This window comes from Pygocentrus nattereri, chromosome 17 (genome assembly GCF_015220715.1).
Source record: "Pygocentrus nattereri isolate fPygNat1 chromosome 17, fPygNat1.pri, whole genome shotgun sequence".
Classification (NCBI taxonomy): Eukaryota; Metazoa; Chordata; class Actinopteri; order Characiformes; family Serrasalmidae; genus Pygocentrus; species Pygocentrus nattereri.
In genome coordinates, this window is record NC_051227.1 from 23,711,371 (window position 1) to 23,725,980 (window position 14,610).

Consider the following 14,610-nt stretch of genomic DNA (forward strand, 5'->3'; position numbering starts at 1 on the left):
TATAAATTCGAATAAGTCCATTAATCTCCAAATTATTGACATTCATCTTAAATCTTTCTGTTTGCAGGTTTGTTAGCTACTAGCTAGGCAAGACTGTTATTATCTGCATTGCTGTGTGACCAGCAGTCTGAGCTGAACTTCAGGGTTAAAAGGTGAATGAGCAGCTCTTCATTAACTCCAGTGTTTTAACCATTTATTGTTAAAACTGTGTTAGAACTGTGTGTTAGAACTATCAGCAGAGCTTTATTTTACAGCAAAGGATGATTATTTCAGCCAGGGTCACTGGTGAGGATTCTGAAGCTAAAGTGTTGCTGAAGTTTAACAAAGGCCTCTGAGTGTTGTGTCTGTATATCTTACTGACGATGCTTTGCACAAAATTGTTTGGTTTGTATGGTTATTTTTGTTGATTTTTGTTAGGAAAAACCTGGAATGATTTATTTTGCCTTCAGTCTAAATTTTTGTTGGATATCACACCTTTGTTTGACTGTTGGTTACACTTAAACTCACTTTGTGGTGATCTTTTTGTATACTTGCAGCTTTAGAGTTGTATGTTTCTTTCTGGCACATGATTAAATGCAGTGTCTTGTTCACACTTGGGCCTGTTTGGTGTGTCAGGTTTAGATCCACAAACATTCTGACAATCGCACTTTGAAAGTAGTTAAAAAGTAGTGCACTACTTTTCAAAAAGTAACTGAAAAGTAGCCACTACTCTTTGTGGAACAGTAGCTAAATTGTAGCTAGCTACACATTTTGGTGCCACAATAGTCTCACTGGAACGTTGATGACGTTGACGTATCTTGTAGGTAAGAGAAACTTTTGAAAAGCTACATTTGGGGGTGGATATATGAGGGCACTAGCTGTTTGAAATGATTGTTCTTCCACTAGCTGGCCACTGCAGAGAAAACCAGATTGACATTATTGCATCAAATATGAGGTCTGTGTTTATTAGTCCCTACTCAAGTCTTAATTTTCATAGTCAAGAGGATTTCTTTAACCTGTGGGACGAATCCTCCTCGTTGTTGCATAATGTATGTTGGGTACTGTAAAGAATACTGATGTTAAGCTGACTGCTAAATACAGTGCTAATAAGAATACTTCATGACAAATGCCATATACAGTAAAAGGGCCCATATGCCACAATTTTCTTGCATTTTACTTCCCCCAGGCGAATTCCACATGTACCACATGTACAGTCATAATTCATGTTTACATGACCACGTTTAACCTCCCTTTAACCCTTAGAATTAAACAGAATGCTTTTGTTACTGCGCCTTCCTTACAACTAAAATAGGTGATGCTAAACTGCTGGAGGCTTATATCAGTGAATAGAAATGGTGCTGATTTTTTTCAGCTTTGTTTTATATTGTATATGGGCAGCATACAGACTGGAGAGTGAGTACCACATTTTAAAGCTGCTTCATTCTACAGAAACATACATTTTTGTGACCCTAGCATTTAAAGATACATTACACTGAAAAAACATGTTACTTTAAAATAAAACAATAGACGTTAGTGTTTCTGTAGAATGACCCAGCTCTCAACATGTGACATCAAATCTAAAAAGTAAAGAATAGTTTTCTGTGATTTGAGCCCTTTATATGCTCGTTTTACGTCACTATGTCCCTTGAAGTCATTCTCACACATAGCTCACATGCTTAAGACGAGAGGAGAAATTCTGTTGAAAGTGCAAATTGGAAACTTTCAATTGATAAAACATTGGTTTATAAGTAAAACAGAACATATTTTACTATTTAAATGTGCAGAAAAATGATGTACGCAGTCTTACTTTGCAGAAACATTTATATACTTTTTTAAATTGTTTGACACTAGGTAAATATAAATTATTATGCAACTACATATTTATATACGCAATTTTACATGTATTTTATTGCTAAGTTATTTACATAAATGATGTAAATATTAATGAAGGGTTTTGTTCTAAAGCTGTTGACCACTTCCAAGAATTTTCTTTGTTTTCATGATTTACTTTGTTCGGAGTAAACTTTACAAATACAAGAAATATCAATGCTTTATTATAAATAATATCACTTTAATTATAGAAATAAAAATGTGTTTTCCATTAGACATCTGCTGTTATTCTTTTAAACATGGATATACAACATTCCCCCTAGTTTCTCTAGACTTCTAAAGGTTGGAAAGGACAGAAATAAGGATAATATTAATGAACCCAGAAATGATTTGTCCTGTTAAACAGAGAAGCTGGTAATGGGTGCAGGTATAATAAAAGGCTGTTGAGGGTTGGTGGTGTGCTGCCAAGGAAGCACCCATGACAGCAATATACAGAACTGCATGCTATTAATCTCTTATTGTTTTTGATCATCCTTCCTCTGTGGGTGAACCATAAACATCAAGCAGTGAAATTACATCTCATAATTTTTAGATCACTTTGCCTTCTGGAGACATGCTTTGTCCTTGAGCACAGTAGCACAAACAGAATGCACTACAATTAAGTGAGTGATAATCTACAATGCTTCTGTCTCAGAGCAGAAATGACTGGAATTATAACTCTAGACACTTACTTGATAGCACTTCATTCTCTATACCTAATGCATATCTACACTCACTGTAAAACAGACATCTATCACTATCATACCCATATTATGAACTTTAAGCATGTCTAAGGTGTTTTTCTCTTTGATATACATTATTTACATAAACAATCCGAAAGTTTGACTTGTCATACCGCTGCTCAGATTTCCACTGAGCAGTAGTCCATCTTAAATGAGCTTGAGCCCAGAGAAGTTGGCAGCATTTCTAGACACTGTTGATGTATGGCTTACACTATGCTTAGTACAGTCTTAAATTTGTGGTTAAGCAACGTGTTTGAAATGGTTTGTCAAAGTATTGACATGTGGTGAAGTCATACATCAACAATGCCCAGAAATGGTGCTGACTTCTCTGGTCAAGCTCATCTAACATGGACTTACACACAATGCAAACGTGCGTCTTGTGGTCTTATTGTTGTCTAACGAGCCTTCTGAATATCATGCCCTGTGGAAAAAAATCTTCCAAAGTTAATACATTTAGCCATTCACACAAAATACAAGTTTTGCCACATGCAAGATAACATTGCTGTGGACTGAATAGACAGTCATAAGACAGTCATGAGACAGGTATAGAGAGAGAGAGAGGAAAAGAGTGAGGAACAAACAGGAACAAAGAGAGAAACACAGAAAGTAAGGACAAGAGAAGGATAATAAAGAATGAAGAAAGAGAGAGAGAGAGAGAAGCAGAAAAGTAGTGAGACAGAAAGAAACGAATGAAAAAGGAAGGAAGAGAGGACAAGAGAGAGGCAGATAAAGAGAGATGAAAACAAAAGAGACAAAAAGAGCGAAAGAGAAAGTGAAATCATAGGAGAGACAGAGACAGAGAGAGAGAGAGAGAGAGAGAGAGAAAGCATTAGAGAGAGAGAAAGAAAGCATTAGCGAAAGAAACAGGTAGAGAGGAGGGACAGAGAGAGAGAGAAAAGCATTAGAGAGAAAGCATTAGAGAGAGAGGTAGAGAGACAGAGAGAGAAAGGAATGAGAAAGGAAGGAAAAGTGAGAGAGTGAAAGCATGAGAGAAAGAGAGAGAGAGAGAGGTAAAGAGACAGGGAGAGAAAGGAATGAGAAAGGAAGGAAAAGTGAGAGAGTGAAAGCATGAGAGAAAGAGAGAGAGAGAGAGGTAAAGAGACAGGGAAAGAAAGGAATGAGAAAGGAAGGAAAGAGACAGAGAGAGAGAGAGACAGAGGGGGGTAGAGAGACAGAGAGAGAAAGGAATGAGAAAGGAAGGAAAAGTGAGAGAGTGAAAGCATAAGAGAGACAGAGAGAGAGAGAGAGAGAGAGAGAGAGAGAGAGAGAGAGAGAGAGTGTACTTTTTTGGACTCCCGGCTACGGATGGCTGTAGCATCACCAGGGATTGAACTTGTGATCTCCTGATGATAGGGCCAACGCTTTCACCATTTGGGAGCCAGAAAACGGACACTTTTAAGATCACATTTGACTGACAGCAGATTCACTACACTAATTCCCAGACTGTCATCACCACTGTGCAGCTTTTCAGTCGACCGCTGTGACAGCCAGAAATGAACTGAATACCATTTGCCAGATGTGTAGTCTCATCTTCAGAGTCAGACTGAGCCATAAAACTGCTGCAAGAACAAACTGCCAGCTGTGCAGCGAGTGAGCAGAGCTCGTTACTCTGGATAAGGAACTACAATTTGGCGGAAGGAACTACGAACAATACGAACAATAAAACATAATATTCCACAATATTATGTTCATGAGTGCAATAAAGATCTTATGCAACTCTTATTTTATTCTTATTCTTATTTTGTTGTAAATAGTCTAGAGATTTAACTTTATTTTTGATTATTTATAATGTTTATACTGTTTCCCGTTTCTATTACTGAGTGCCTTACTTCTATTACTCTGAATGGATGGATGGATGGATGGATGGATTTATTCTGACATCGTAGACACCTGCTGAACTTATTTCTTAGGACATTAAGGGGATTAATAGGGGAATTTTACTGCAAGAACAGATACTACTCTTCTGTGCCAGCTGCCTGCGGGGTAGAGCCGTGGATAGCCGACTGACGTGCCCCCTCTGTGGCAACACATCCTTTCACACTGCTAACACCACCAGCTACTGAGCTCCTCATTCTACCTGGAAGAACTGCTAACACCACCAGCTACTGAGCTCCTCATTTTACCTGGAAGAACTGCTAACACCACCAGCTACTGAGCTCCTCATTCTACCTGGAAGAACTGCTAACACCACCAGCTACTGAGCTCCTCATTCTACCTGGAGGAACTGCTAACACCACCAGCTACTGAGATTCTCACTCTACTTGGAAGAACTGCTAACACCACCAGCTACTGAGCTCCTCATTCTACCTGGAAGAACTGCTAACACCACCAGCTATTGAGCTCCTCATTCTACCTGGAGGAACTGCTAACACCACCAGCTACTGAGATTCTCACTCTACCCGGAAGAACTGCTAACACCACCAGTTACTGAGCTCCTCATTCTACCTGGAAGAACTGCTAACACCACCAGCTATTGAGATTCTCACTCTACCTGGAAGAACTGCTAACACCACCAGCTACTGAGATTCTCACTCTACCTGGAAGAACTGCTAACACCACCAGCTACTGAGCATTGGCCTGCCTTCTACCCGGTACTGCCTGGTTTTGTTACTTCATTCTGCTTTTCCTCTTATTATAGTCTCTTTATTGTATTTGCTGTAACACCTAGCCTATCATGCATTTCCTGTTAAAAATCCCATTGGTTTGTTGTACATTGTTGTTTGTCATTTGGTTACATTCTCAGTCTCATGCTCCCAAGCCTCTCAGTAGGCATTTATTTGGAGATGTGGTTGTATCTCATGGCAGCAGTACACTGGATTTCAGTTTACTCCCCAGAGATGTTTCATCCTACTGGATCACCAAAATTGTAGGACCTCCTTTCATTCAGGTTTCTCATCTTACTCAACTCTACTCACTTATGTTACTGGAGCAGCTGTTTGGTTCTCACTGTTTACATGTGGACACACTTTCTGTGAAAGATAATCAACTGGATTATTTTGATACTGCTCTCAAGCGTATATTAATTATACTTATGTTACTTATCTCTGGTAATGTCCATCCAAATCCTGGACCTGCTTCAGTTGACCTCACTTCATCTCAATTGCTATTTAGTGACTTCTGTGATCGTAAATCATTGGGTTTTCTACATTTGAACATCTGTAGTCTGTTAAATCCAAGGCACTTTGATAATTTAAAAACGTTGGTACATACTTCTAACCCCGATGTTTTAGCTATCTCTGAATCATGGCTCAAGAAAAGTAATACTGATCTTGATATCTCGATGCCAGGCTTTAATGTATTCCGTATTTAATGTACCCCTTCTAACTATCAAGCTGGAGTTTTCGGCCAAATAAGTGATCATTGTGCTATTGCTTGTATACGATCGGGCTGTTCTGTCAAACGTTCACCGTTGATCCTGACAAAGCGCTCATTGAGGAAGCTGGATATGCATTCCTTTCTTCTAGATGTTGCGGCAGTGCCTTGGGAAACAATCAATTCTATGCATTCCTTAGATGATGCCTGGTCTTTTTTTAAGAGTAAATTTAGTCTGCTCATAGATAAACACGCTCCTATGAAAAGATTTAGGACTAAAAATCGTTATAGTCCCTGGTTTTCCAATGACCTGGCAAAGTTAATCCATAAAAAGAACATCCTTTGGCAAAAAGCCTGTTCCTCTCAATCTCCTGCTGATTGGCTTGCCTTCAGGCAATGTCGGAATAAAGCAACACAAGCAATCAGGAATGCAAAAATTTCCCATTTTAAGGAGAAATTTTCTACTTGTGGCTCTGACGCAAGGAAGTTCTGGAAAACAGTAAAGTCTATGGAAAACAAACTTGTTTCCCCCCACTTGCCAATGTCCATGGTATTCAATAATGTTGTTGTTAGTGATAAGCCTCGTATGGCTTCACATCTTAACCATTATTTTATTAATTCAACCAAACCTTTTACTCTCCCCGACCCAGTCGCTGCTTTGTCAGTTGCTCAGCCTTCCTGCTCCAGCAATGCTGGTTTCTCTTTCAAACCCATTTCTATATTAGAGGTGCGGGATGAACTCACTAAATTAAACCCAAATAAATCGGCTGGCTTTGACGGACTCGATCCCATGTTTTTAAAAGCATCTGCTCACATCATTGCTGCTCCCATTCCAAAAATATTTAACTTGTCTCTACAGCTCTCTGTTTTTCCCTCTGACTGGAAATCAGCCATGATTTTTCCCCTTTTTAAAGGTGGCTCTGTTTCAGACCCCGACTGTTATCGACCTATTTCTATTTTACCATGCTTAGCGAAAATCTTGGAGAGGTTGGTTTATAAACAGCTAACCCATTTTCTTGATTCAAATGATATCTTATCTGACGTTCAATCTGGTTTTCGTGCTCGTCATGGATGCTTGACTGCTATTACAAAGGTCCTTGATGACATTGTTACAGCATTGGACAGCAAAAAGGCCTGTATAGCTGCTTTTATTGACCTGGCCAAAGCCTTTGATTCAGTTGATCATAGGATCCTTCTACGTCGACTTTCCAGCATTGGTCTGTCTACTACTTGCTGTGATTGGTTTGCCAGCTATTTATCTGAACGTGTCCAGCAGCTGAAAACAGAAAACATAGCGTCAGAACCATTAACCATCTCCAAAGGTGTGCCTCAGGGCTCCATCTTGGGACCAACTTTGTTTTCCATCTACATTAATGATGTAGCCAAAGTTGCTGGTAACTCTAAAATCCATCTATACGCTGATGACACCATACTTTATTCAGTTGGCCCATCACTTCATTCTGCAGCATCTACACTTCAATTGAGTCTCACCTCAGTAGAGCAGTCCTTTCATAACCTTCTCCGCCTTAATACTAATAAGACCAAATGCATTATCTTTAGTCGAAAAAAAGATGCTGCTAACCCCCCCAAGATCAGCTGTGCTAATGGCATTACTTTGGAATTTGTTCAATCTTACAAATATTTAGGCATCTGGTTGGACTCATCTCTGTCTTTCTCCACACATATCAATAACCTCCAGAAGAAAGTCAAAGCTAGATTAGCTTTTCTTTTTCGTAATAAAGCCTCTTTTACTTATGCAGCCAAGCTTACTCTTGTTAAAATGACAATACTTCCAATTTTGGACTATGGTGACATCATCTATAAAATGGCATCATGCACTGTTCTTCGAAAACTAGACACACTTTATCATTCTGCCATCCGCTTTGCCACTAATGCACCTTTCAATACTCATCACTGTGATCTCTATAAACTGGTGGGCTTGCCCTCACTTTATACTTGGCGGCTCCATCATTGGTTTCACTTCATCTACAAGACGATCTTGGCCATAACACCACCATATCTGTCGTCTCTTCTTCACGTAGCCAATAATAAATATCGCACAAGGTCAAGTGAATACATCAAGCTCACCATTCCCAAAACTTGCAGTACCTTTGGCTGCAATTCCTTTCGTTTTTCAGCAGCAAATGATTGGAATACTTTACAAACCACCCTTAAACTTGCAATTTTAACACCTCTTTCCACTTTCAAGCATACAATTAAACATACAATAGTAGACTGTTGCTCTTGTTAATAATCATGGATAAAAATAATGCACATACTCATACATACTCATTTTTCTCTATCCTTACTCCTGCTTTTTTCATATTTTTTGGTCTGTTTTATGTAAATCTGTATTTTTTTGTTTGTTCTGTTATGTTTTACTTTTGGTATGTATACTTGTTTTTGTATGTATCTGTTTTTATGTGCCGTGGACCTATTTTTATTGGGGCCTTTCGGCCAGGTCATGTTTGTAAATGAGAACTGGTTCTCAAACATTTTACCTGGTAAAATAAAGGTTTAAAAAAAAAAAAAGACTTTAGATTAGATGTTGAAGCATTGCTGTGAGGATTTGATTGCATTCGGCATTAGTGAGCTCAGGTATTAATGTTGGATGGATCAGTGCAACTCACTACAACTGATGGATCTATCACTCCAGAGAACACAGTTCCACTGCTCCACAGCCCAATGCTCGAGAGCTTTACAGACACTTGGCATTATGACCTTATGCTCATGTGTGGCCTCTCCAGAACATCCCATTGAATTAGCAATGCTTTTCTGAGGATATTACACAAACTGTGTGGTCACTGAATTCACTAATTAAAACATTTCAACACACAGCACATTTTTTAGCTTGTCAAAATCTTCAATCCTTTTCTGAAGGCCTAAATAAGACAGAACCCTGGAAAAAAACTATATTTCTTTCACATGAGAATGAGTTCAGTATGTAGCATCTGTGGTGTATATTGGTGTATATGTAGCACCATGTAGTGAGTATATTATTATGTATGCTTTCATGTACATTTTAACAATGTTTTAAATAAAAGAAATACATATAAAGGTACTTCAGAAAACTCAAGTGAATGTGCATGAACAGGACTCTCAAAGAAAACCACAGCAGACCCAAAATAGCAGAATCCAAGGCTTTAAGACTTGGGTAACAAAGTTTAATGGGGCTCGTCCGCCTTCGTCAGCTCGTCAGCCACGTCTCACTTCAGTGTGAGTGAATCTCTCTTGGGCCTCTCAACTCCCAGCTCAGAGAAACAAAATAAAACTTTCTTAAGGCCTATTAAAATTAAAGACTTTTTCAGAAGAAAAAGAAACAACAGATTTTTCCGTTTTATGATTTTTAACATTGAAGAACACACATAGTTTGAAGTGTTTTGTTAACGCGGAAAGACGAAAGAGGAAAAAGAGAACAATAAAATAAAAGCCTGAAGACGAGACAGGGAAAATATAATTTTTATGGATTATGGTACAATTGTGTTCCCTGAATAAAGGTACTGATGTACCCTAGAAGGTACCACCCCAATGACAAGAGAAATGAGAAACTGCCAGTGACAGTTTCGTACCCTTTTTTTTGTGTAATTAATGAACTTGTTAGGCCTAAACTGACTTGTTAGGATTGGTTAAGTGGGCCTGTCAAGAACTGTCATTATGTATTGTCAGTTGATGTCAGTTCTAGAGCGTAATAAATTCTCTGACTCTTCAAAGTCAACAAGCAGCTGGATCTGAAAAGGAAGCTAATTGATGCCTACAAGACAGGGGGACGCTAAAAGATATCAAAGCGCTTCCAGCTCACAGTTTCCACTCTCTTTCAAACTGTCAACAAACTCCTCCTGTATCAGTGTGCCCCCATTCAGCTGAGCAATGTCAGGCTTTTCTACATTCCTTTGAAAAGAAAATGAATCAGATCTACAGCCTCTTTCCTTCTACGTCTCAGTCTGCCTTTACTGATTTTTCTACTTTGAACATAAAGCTAACTTGTTTCACACCTGTTGACTCCTTTTCTGTCTCTGAACTCATCACTAAGTCTACTCAAGGCCTGATCATCTGTAATCAACACCCCAATCGCTAAAGTAATAGAAAGAGTGGTTGCTTCTCAACTCCAGACATTTCTAAGTGATAATGCCCTCTATGAGCCATTTCAGTCTGGTTTCCATACTCACCACAGCACTGAGACAGCTCTTCTGCAAGTAGTTAATGATCTTCTCCAGTCTGCTGATAGTGGTTCTCTCAATATTCTCCTTCTCCTCAACTTAAGTGCAGCTTTTGATACTGTTAATCATGATGTTCTCAATTCTATTGGCATCACTGACACAGCCTTACAGTGGTTCAGGTCGAATCTTACAGATAGACAACAGTTTATCACACTAGATCCACAGAAGTCCTCCACCTCTCCTGTTACATGTGGTGTCCCGCAGGGCTCAGTTCTTGGACCCCTATTTTTTTTTCTTAGTTTATATTTCACCCCTTGGCCCGATCGTTCGTAGCCATGGCCTAAACTTTCATTGTTATGCTGATGATAATCAGTTCTATCTCAGTACTCACACACCCTCAGATTCCTCTCCCAGTACACTAATTGATTCTATTTCTGATTTAAAGCTCTGGATGCACAGTAACTTTCTCATGCTAAACACTGATAAAACTGAAGTCTTACTGGTTGGCCCTAAACATTTACTATGAAAGTTATCCAATTTTTAAGTCAGTACTGATGGCCTGCTTGTTAAGTCTGCACCTGTTATTAGAAATCTTGGTGTTTTACTCAAATCATCACTTAATTCTGATCTTTATATCAAGTTCCTCACTAAGACTGCGTTCTTTCATTTATATAACATTGCTCGTCTCCGACCGTTCCTGACTGATAAAGATGCAAAAACTTTGGTTCATGCCTTCATTATGTCCCGTATTGACTACTGTAACTCCCTCTTTGTTGGTTTTCCTGTAAAATCGACACAAAAGCTACAGTACATTCAGAACTCTGGAGCTAGAGTGCTCACCCATACTAAGCGTTCAGCTCATATCACCCCTGTTCTCTCTCAGCTACACTGGTCCCGTCCCGTATAAAGTTTAAAACTTTACTACTCACTTTTAAAGCCTTGCATAACCTTGCTCCCCCCTACCTCAGAGAACTGCTGACCTCTTACACTCCCTCTCGCTCTCTCAGGTCTTCTTGTATGGTGAATCACAATGTCATGGCTGACCACTTGAGTGTTCCTAGTCACTCAGGTGAACTTTAAAACCATAAAATATGAATAGGGATATACTTCACTTAGATTTTACTCTTGAATTTCCAGGGGTGCCAAGAACGGTGGCACACATAGACTTAAGAAAAATATTTATTTAATGACAAGATTTTTGGTAATATTTTGAAAGACAGATCAAAAGCACAAGGAATTAAAAATATGTTTTATAGCTCATTTTTCTCATGATTACCAGGTGTGCCAATATTTGTAGAGGGCATTGTATACAGACCACATGGAATATCTGGAATTTTTTCATTTAAATATGGAAATCAAATTTTGAAGATGTAATGACAAACTTTGTGTGAAATTACGAATGAATGCAAAAATAGAAGCGTTTTATAGAACCAGTGGTGTTGGTGTTTATTTGTCTACAGCTGCAACAAACGCTTATTTATTTTATATTTATTTATTCAGTTATTATTTATTCATTTATATGTATTTATTAGTTATTGAATATTTAACATTGTACACAATAAAAAAACAGGAACAGATTTTAAAAACCTCCACTCTGGAGACTTAAACACAAGTATTCAAACCATCTAATTAATAAGATTTGTGCCAACAAATTTTTTTTATTAATGGTGTTCCTGATTTAATCAATTAGTTTTTGCAGCACTATTGAGCATAATATGATACAAAATGTGCAAAAATAGAAAATGGCAACATTTTAAAGAGCGTAGTTCTAATTTTGGTGACATAACAATTGACTAACTTTATGAGATGACGATTAAGAATAGGTCATATGTATAACGGTATGTTAGGATGGTTCTCAGAAACATGGGAATTTACATGTTTACAAAAAGAGAATAAACAGAAATGCTCAAGCAAGTTACCTGCTAACAAATTTGTGACCAGCCAGCACAATTTCTGATTCCTTGTTAACACAGGTTCTTCTCTGAAATGATGATACTACAATTTTGCAGCAACTGTACGAGTTGATAAGGACCATCAAAGCGCACCAGATGGACCGTAAGGAAGACATTTGGTAATGTTGAAAGTGTACTTCTGGTACTCACAGCACAAAACCTTGATACAGATGGCGTACAGCTTGTTTTCAGCATGGATGAGGGTTCGCATGCCGATGACAAAGAGGTTCCCGAAGCAGGTGATGAAGGCCATCACCCACACAGACACGCGCAGGATCACACTGGCCAGCAGGTCCTCGAAGGAAGAGAGGCCATCAGAGTTTGGCTTGCACTTCCGCACATGTGGCGCATAAGAACAGTACTGGAACTTCTTAAAGTATCTGGGAAATGTTAAAAAAAAGACAGCCAATATTAAGTGCCCATCCACATACTGTGGTCACTGTTGGAGGCAGATCTTGCAGCATAATGGCGCCCGAACTATGGAACACATTACTGCAATCTCTCTGTGACTGTGCCTCACTTTACACATTTAAAGCCCAGCGTAAAACCTAAAACCTTTTCTTAGCACTTTTATTCTTGTGCTCACTTGTGTTTTTTTTCTTACTGCCTCTGTAAAACGACCTTGAGTTTGGGAAAAGTGCTATATAAATTGAACTTATTATTATTATTATTATTATTATTATTATTAATTTGAAATGAAATAAAAGGTGACATATGCTCTCTGACCTTTGCACAGCACTATAAATAGTGAAGGTGATGCCTATGTATAAATACAGGGAGATTCACTCAAAAGAGGCCCCAAACATTCAGTAATAACTCTTGTGAAGAATGGAAGGTGCTCCTCAGTATATGGAGCGAACAAGTCAGGATGCCCCTGCATTGGAGCAATGAGGTAGGCGTCGGACAGCCGTCGCAACGTTTGACCTCTCTAATGCCTGCTGATATGTTCAGGTACATGGAGCCGTTCTGTCAGAAAACAGAAATCACTTCCAGCATCACATGTAATGCAATTGATTACACATACGTCAAGGTATGGAGCATAATTTTTTGGTTCAGATTGCATCATCCTTACAACAGAACATTCAGGGCCTCTTTTGAGTGATTCTCCCTGTATTTATTGTAAGAAAACAGGATTTTTCCAGCACATGTGAAGCTTCTTCAAGCCTGTTGGAAAGCATCTTAGATGGTTCCTCATTAAGGTGTTTAGAAGAAGAGTGTGTAAAGCTGCCTCAGAAGAAAGAAATTTGACTTGTCAAACACTTTTTGGGTCATTGCATAATTCTGTATGTGTTATTTCTTGATGTTTATGTCTGTGGAAAGTCTTGAAAGTGTGGAAAATAGTAAGAATAAGGAAACACTTCTTTCAAACTTTTAGTACTATACTCTTAAAACATCACATTCTGTGTCTAAATATCTATCACACATATTTTGCATTACAAAACATGTTAAAAAGTTCTGTGCCCAGTAAAAGACAACACATTGTGTTATTTTTAACAAAGAATGTGTTACAAAAAGTGTCATATTGACACAAGACAAGTGTGTTGTTATTCAACAAATCACTTTATAGAGCGCAGTTCAATGAATTATATAAAAAAAAGTGCATAATATTATGAGGCATTATGAGACAAGTATTAATGAGACATTTTCATTTTGTAACAACAGAGGACTTTTTGAGATTAGAAAAGCAGAATCAGATATCTACATGTAGGAGAGGTTCTTCATGGGCTGGAACATGCGAGTTTGGATGTCTGGGATTTCCACACCTTCCAGGCCCCTGTGGAAGAGAGCAGAGTGACTCCTTTTCACAGCCTGCCGAGCAGCTCTGAACTGCAGTGCACTCCGGACTTCACTGGCGCAGAGCCTGGTTGCTGGCATGGACCCTGGCCCGCTGTTTCTCTTTAATCGTCAGTCTGCCAGCTCGGAGACTGAACTGGCACAAAACCTTATTTCCGCTCTTGCACTGATTACAATGTATTGAACATCTTGGAATCTCAGAAATCTGTACATTTATAGGAGATGAAAAGAAATGTTCTGCATGCCTGTTGATGCAACTTTGGACCAGTTCTATTGGTCCATTTGTCATTAAATGTTCACACAATATAAATATCAAATCAAATCAAATTTATTTGTATAGCGCATTTTACAACGGATGTTGTCACAAAGCAGCTTTACAGAATTTCGGAAAAGACAAAGTTTCAACAGGACTGTAAGAATGTACAGAAACCCCCTGGTGGGCAAGCCAGGGGCAACAGTGGCAAGGAAAAAATCCCTCAGAACTGAGGAAGAAACCTTGGGAGGAACCAGGCTCACCAGGGGGGACCCATCCTCCTCTGGTCAAACTACCTACAAGTGATTATACTACTAATATTAATAGCAGTAATATTGGTATTAGGAATAACTAGGAGTCTATGAGAACATCAGCGTAGGGTGGGCAGCTCGTCCAAGGCAGGTGGTGGCAGCTGGGCATGTAAAAAAATAGTAGCTGGCATTTCCAAATCATGTAAAAAATGAAAAGGAGTTAGGAGGTTTTCTTAAGACTGGGACAATATGGAAAACACTTATTTGATGAAACTGAAATCAAAAACTGGTTGGTATGCA

At 38.7% G+C, this 14,610-nt stretch overlaps 1 protein-coding gene across 1 annotated transcript in view; it reads right to left on the reverse strand.

Moving 5' to 3' along the window:
* rxfp2b (relaxin family peptide receptor 2b) overlaps window positions 1–14,610 on the reverse strand; it is an 89,537-nt gene that overhangs the window by 12,482 nt on the left and 62,445 nt on the right. Inside the window, exons 14-15 of the mRNA XM_037546469.1 lie at window positions 13,715–13,786; window positions 12,163–12,392 (exon numbers count right to left, since the gene is read on the reverse strand). Of these exons, the coding sequence (XP_037402366.1) occupies window positions 12,163–12,392; window positions 13,715–13,786 (302 nt within the window). The remainder of the gene's footprint in view (window positions 1–12,162; window positions 12,393–13,714; window positions 13,787–14,610) is intronic.